This window comes from Camelina sativa, chromosome 9, assembly GCF_030686135.1.
Source record: "Camelina sativa cultivar CO46 ecotype springtype chromosome 9, ASM3068613v1".
NCBI lineage: Eukaryota > Viridiplantae > Streptophyta > Magnoliopsida > Brassicales > Brassicaceae > Camelina > Camelina sativa.
The window spans coordinates 19,182,348-19,188,727 of NC_141888.1; the positions used below are offsets into that span (position 1 = coordinate 19,182,348).

Below are 6,380 nucleotides of genomic sequence, written 5' to 3' on the forward strand. Positions count from 1 at the left end.
CCATTTACTTAGTATTTTAACATTTAAATCATAATCCCAAAACACACAACATATGATTCGAATAAATCCATTGTAAACTTATAAATCCAAAGAAAAGTCTACCATCTGAAAACAAAAAATCAACCTCTAAACATCTCAATCTTCTTAAGAATGATATCATGATAGATATCAAAATATAACTTGGCTCTAATATCTTCTGAAACCTCTTCTTGAAGCTTACTTATCATCTCTTCTACGCCCATTGAGTGGCATTCCACCATTTTGAGGATGAATAATCCACAGTTTGCTTCACTCTTAATGCGACGAAAGAACTTCTTAGGGCATAAGACTTTAAATGGAGACAGATCAACTGTTCCTCTGTTTCTTTCAGTGGGTAAGAGATAAGGTATCATCTCTGCAATACACATAAATAGTTATCAGTAATATATCACAAGCATAAAATTCACATCATAATCAAATTATCATAATCAAATAAGTTCTTACATGCAATTGGCTTAACATGAGTTTCCACCAAGTCACCTTTACTCTCATGAGTTCGACAATCAAAAACAGTAATCTTCCGGGACTTGAAGCTTATTTCCATACCAATGTACTGTTTGTATTTAGAGTTATAGGCAATACCATAAACTCCCTCGAGATCCTGCCACTTCTCAGTAGGATGACAAACCGAAGGCAACTTCCCACTCACAATATCAGTGACTTCTTTTGGAAACACGTGTTGTGATTTAAAGTTATCCTCCTTGAAACTGAAGTATCCAGCTATCAAATTTGAAAAGAAGTCTGGCCTCACAAAGGTTGATTTTGGAAGTCTCTTGTTGTGAAAATAAATGGGATCCTTGTTTCTTCTCAACCAAAGTAATCCCAAAGCTGCATCAATATGCTACATTAAAAAAAGAAAGAAAAAGACTTTTAGTATATTAGGAGAAATAGACACGATAATATTTAATAATCTGACATTCAGGATAAGATTCATGAAACCACCCAACACAAAAGAAACTGAAACAAATTTTGTGAGCAGTACCGTTTCTTGCAATTTCTTCTCTGGTCTTCCCAGCAAATGTATCCAATGTGAGGTTAATGGTTCTGTATTCGTTATTACCCTGGAATTATCAAAAAAACATTCTCTTATACTTTGATAAAAACTTAATTTTTAAAGTTGACAAGAATTGTTAAAACGTCACACTAACCCTGTTCTGATATTTGAGCTCTTCCAAGAATTTAATTCTTCAATATCATTGAAAGATGGAGACAGGAAAGGGTTGAACATTGGATGAATAGCAGATGTGGCAGGGTTTCTTGGTGCTTTATATGGAGTAATGGTTGAAAATGATGGAGTTGTGAGCCGATTGCTTCGCCTTGGAACATGCTTCTCACCTTCACCATCATCTTTTTGCTTCTCACCATCACCATCAACTCTTTGCTTCTTTCTTGGAATAACAATTTTATCTTTCTTATCCAGCTTTCTCTTTTTTTCCTGAAATCAAGATGTAACAAAGAAACGTGTTTATGAATGTCCTCTTTGTACTTTTTACAAAAATCAGCAATGATATATACAAAACAAACAAGAACTGAATTAAATTGACATACCTCAGGTGAACTAAAACATTTAAGATCAAATGATGGTCCTTCATCTTGTGGATTATGTTTGTCTTCTTTTTCATCACCACCATCATTTGGGCTCACTCCTTCTGGTACATGATCTTCTTCTTTATCAAGACCATCATTTAGATTCTCACCTTCCTGAGGAAGGTTCACTTCATCATCACCTTCCTGAGGAAGGTTCTCTTCATCATCACCTTCTTGAGGAAGGTTCTCACCTTCCTGAGGAAGGTTCACTTCATCATCACCTTCCTGAGGAAGGTTCTCCTCATCACCCTACAAGCAAAACACGTTTTAGAACCTTTTTTAGCTTAAGAAGACTTTCTTACAAAATTAATAACAGGAAAAAGTTGTATAATAAAACTTACATCAACAGCTGAATCGAGCTTCTGGGTCATCTGAGCTTCTGAATCGAGCTTCTGGGCCATCTGAGCTTATGAATCAAGCTTCTGGGTCATCTGAGCTTCTGAATCGAGCTTTTCGGTTTGGGTGAACCTCTCTGTTTGGTTTTCGCTTGGAGTAAAGAACTAGAGATGAATTATTTCACTTGTCAATATAATGTGTTAGAATATTTTTAAAAAGTTCTAAGAATCATTACATTTACCTCAGCAGTTAAAACTTCTGGATTTGGTTCACCTTCCTTCTCTTTCTGATTTAGTTCACCTTCATTCTCTCTATGGAAAAACAGTATTTGTTCTTTTCCAAAAAATTCTTCTTTCTTTGATTTGTCCATTAAAACACTGATTCCTGTATCATGAATTGCTCGCACTATTCCTTTGCTCCCTTTGCTCTCACACCTAACTTCAACTTCTTGCAGCAATTGTACACAGTCAATCAATGATTGCTGAAAAAAACATTAGAAGCTTTTAGTACATTGATTAAGAATACTTTCCCTATCATTCAAAATACAAATACCAAACCAATTCTTACCTCCTTAGTAATCTGAGTCTCAGAAGTCAGAGCCACATGCACTGTTTTTTGTTCAGTGGAAGACCTGTTAGATGGTCGGATCCCATCACCACACTGCAAATATAATTCGTTTTTTAGGAAGCTTTAGTGCATAATTATGAATACTTTCCCTAATATTCAAACAACAAATAAGAAACAGATTCTTACCTCCTTAGGAATCTGAGTCTCAGATGTATATTGTTCAGTGGGAGAATTGTTAGTTGGACGGTTCCCATCACCACTCTGCAAATACAAATCGTTTTTAGGAAGCATTAGTACATAATTAAGACTACTTTCCCTAAAATTTAATTTACAAGTAAGAAAAAAATTCTTACCTCCGTAGGAATCTGAAAGTCACATGTATATTGTTCAGTGGGAGAATTGTTAGTCGGATGGATCCCATCACCACTCTGCAAATACAAATCGTTTTTAGGAAGCATTAGTACAGAATTAAGACTGCTTTCCCTAAAATTTAATTTACAAGTAAGAAAAAAAATTCTTACCTCCGTAGGAATCTGAGAGTCAGAAACTTGAGTCACATTATCTGTACTTTGTTCAGCGCTTGGAGAACAGGGGAATGTAGGTTGGTAATTGGAGAATTGGCAACTGGAGACATTCCACTATCTTGGTGTTGCTCCTACAACACAAAACAAAAACGGTTACCAGTTGATAAAGAGGAAGCTGGAAGTTGATAAATAAAAAAAAAATGTTTTACCTGATCGTCTGTATTGGTAGGTTTATAATTTCTCAGACTCTCCTCTATTTTCGATAACCGGCAGTTGATATCTCTGAACCCATCCGTAACCATGTTGTAAAGTTTATCTAGCTTCTCCATTAGTGACTCTCCAGAAGAGGATGGCTTTAGTGTCTCCTTGTTACGTAACTGGTAAGAATTCCTAGCAATATCTTCCATCACTGCACCAACATCCAATGCTCTTTTTCTCCAGTCTTCAAGTGTCAATTTGTATCCCTTGTTCAGTACATCTGTTAACATACTCAAATCTTGATCAGGAGTGTCTTCCAAGAAGATTGTATCTTCTGTATCATCGGGTATCGATGGTAATATGTGAATAACCTTGAGCTGCACACAATCAATATTTGAAAATGATATTAGTTCTTCTTACGATCGTGATTATATTTGAAAATGATTCAATATTTTAAAACGATTTAGTCCTAAATTAAAGAGAATAACTTACATGGTTTGATGCTTCAATGTTCTCCACTTGAGCAATCGATGGATTAACTGTACATGTGTATTTTTCACAGAGATATGCTGATGGTCGCTCAATTACACTCAATGTGCTGAAAGATGACTTTAACATAGGAACAGACTCTAGAATCCACAAGTGCAGTGCCAACGGATATCCATGTAAGTCATATTTATGCTTCATCAGATTTAATTTGACATTCTTCTTTACTGACTTAATCAGAATATTATAAGCATCTTTCCCCACGGATAATTAGCCAAGACATCCAGATGCTGAGCTCTCTTAAGGTTTTTTTGCAGGAAGCTTGTTACCTTTGTACCTCTGAAAGAAGATGCATTCGATAAGGATCACCATCGCAAGAGAGAATCTTTCATCTGATGCCTCTGGATTAGTTTCTTGTAGAATATCCAAAAGATCTTCATATGTGTGAGCATCTTCAGTGTTAGCCTAGTCATAGCGATTCTGCCGTTGATCTTCATTAGCTCCCCATTCAGTGCATTTCAATCCAGTGACCATATGAAATTCTCTTATTGAGAATCTCATTGGTTGTCCTCCAAAATGCATCCATAGTTCATTATCCTTTGATACCTTTAAACTCCTGCTCAGAAAACAGTGCACCATCTTCCCAGACATCATCAGTCCTCTGTTGATAACCTTCAAAATAGGTCCCAGGAACGAATTCTTGATCCTCTCATACTCCGCAACTGAGAGGATGCTTTTTACTTGTATGACAGCATCGTAGTTTGGAAACTGGTTTATCTTCACATCTGATCTTGGTTCCTCTCCAATGTTGAAACAAAGTTCAGGAAGCTTTATATCTATAGGGAAAGAATCACCCATATCCTGCAACATATAAAAGAAAGAGAAGAAACGCATATCATATCAGGAAAGTGATCCTAAATTATATAGATGCTTTCATGAACTTTTAAAAAAACTAGCATCTGACTGTAAAGATGAAACGCAAATCATATCAGGAAAGTGATCCTAAATTATATAGATGCTTTCATGAATTTTTTTAAAAAACTAGCCATCTGACTAAATTATGCTTTCACTAAACGGATTCATATGCATTCAGTAATCACTGAAACTCTAGCAATTAGAAACCGTATACCAAACCTAACTATGCTAAAGGGATCGAAAAATATGAGAAAGCAGTAATGGAGTAACCATGGAGGGAATGTGAGTAAACTTGTCAACAAACCAACTTAAAATTCAATTGCTTTATCACTAATGAGATGAATAGGGTTACGGGAAGCTGCAAAACACATAATATCACACATAAATCACACAATTTCTTCAAAGGAAGACTTACTTGCTCTGGATTTGGACTTCCTTCCTCAATCTATACTTGTCCACCCAAGTATATAGGAGAAGCCTATTACACAAAACGGAAACAGATAAGAACAAAGTGAAATAGGAACAAAAGATCACAATTAATCTAGATTAATCTAGTGAGGTAACTGTTGAATATAATCTTAGACCCAAAAACTGAAATAATCTACAACAAAAACTCAAAAACAACAAGAATTGAATTATAACCCACAAGAATCTTACTTAATTTCCCATCGAATTGATTTAGGGTTTAAGAAAATCAAAATTAGACATAAATAAAGTCAAGAAATATAATCTGATTTGAAATTCGATTGCTTTGATCACTAACCCTATCGATTTACACGAAATCAAACACATAATCACACATAATCACACAACCCTATCAAACTTGCATCTAATTGATTTAGGTTTTTAAAAAATCAAAATTAAACACACATAAACACAGCCAAAAAGAACCGCAAATCGAAATATGTTGAGATAATGGTGGTTAGATCAAAAAGAACAACAGCGACGACATACAGCGAGGAGATAGGTCGGTAAAGCGGCGAGCCTCCGGTAACCACCGTATCAGATCCTTTTTGGAATGAGGCGATGGAAGGAGATGAAGAAGAAGTCGATTTCAATGAACGGCGACTCGAGATGGCGATATATGCCGGCGAGATATGCCGGCGACGAGAGTCCAATGATCAGTCTTTTCGTCTCAAGAGAGAGGAGATGCGAACGAGGGTTTGAGGAATGTGAGGGTATTTTCGTCAGACGTTTTAATTAGAAATGTTAGAAATGGAAATTATTGGGCCTTGTGGTATTTTGACCCAAAAACTAAAAATGATGGTATCCATGACAATTGCCCTTTTCTAAAATGATAAATTTTCTTTATTATTTGACAAAAACAATTACATAAAATTCAGTAAAAATCTCCAGTGTATGTCTTTGGGATCAGCTGATCTATCCACATAAGCTGGAATGTTGGATCACATAATCACCTTCTGTAGTGAGATCATTAGCTGCATATGCTATCATGGGCTTATTTGCATTATGAATAATGTTATATGGATCGGAGAAAACCTTAAACCATAACAGACAATGATGTTAATATCTTCACATGATAATAAAAATTAAATTAACATTTTTGTGTTAAATGATTTGAATGTCCATGTTAGGCCATATTTATCAGGGCATCACCCCATGTGATCTTAGGGCTTTTAAAATTAAAATTAATTGAACAGTATCCATAATATCGGTCCAATTGATCTTGAATAAGATCAGTTCTTCTGCTGATCTTATGGTGACGTG

The 6,380-nt window shown here is 35.5% G+C and overlaps 2 protein-coding genes across 2 annotated transcripts; both read right to left on the reverse strand.

Annotated features, from left to right (window-relative positions):
* Nucleotides 1-1,177: 1,177 nt before the first annotated feature.
* On the reverse strand, nucleotides 1,178-2,027 carry LOC147938313 (uncharacterized). Its single transcript, XM_087465584.1, has 3 exons — nucleotides 1,968-2,027; nucleotides 1,588-1,875; nucleotides 1,178-1,474 (listed from the first exon to the last, which is right to left on the reverse strand). Exons 1-3 carry the CDS (start codon nucleotides 2,025-2,027, stop codon nucleotides 1,178-1,180), a joined length of 645 nt encoding a protein of 214 aa, XP_087321710.1.
* A 472-nt stretch (nucleotides 2,028-2,499) lies between these two features.
* Nucleotides 2,500-3,994, reverse strand: LOC147938314 (uncharacterized). Its single transcript, XM_087465585.1, has 6 exons — nucleotides 3,744-3,994; nucleotides 3,263-3,628; nucleotides 3,098-3,184; nucleotides 2,883-2,957; nucleotides 2,716-2,790; nucleotides 2,500-2,622 (listed from the first exon to the last, which is right to left on the reverse strand). The coding sequence occupies exons 1-6, from the start codon at nucleotides 3,936-3,938 to the stop codon at nucleotides 2,500-2,502; spliced, it is 921 nt and encodes a 306-aa protein (XP_087321711.1). The 5' UTR covers nucleotides 3,939-3,994.
* Between the last annotated feature and the right edge of the window lie 2,386 nt (nucleotides 3,995-6,380).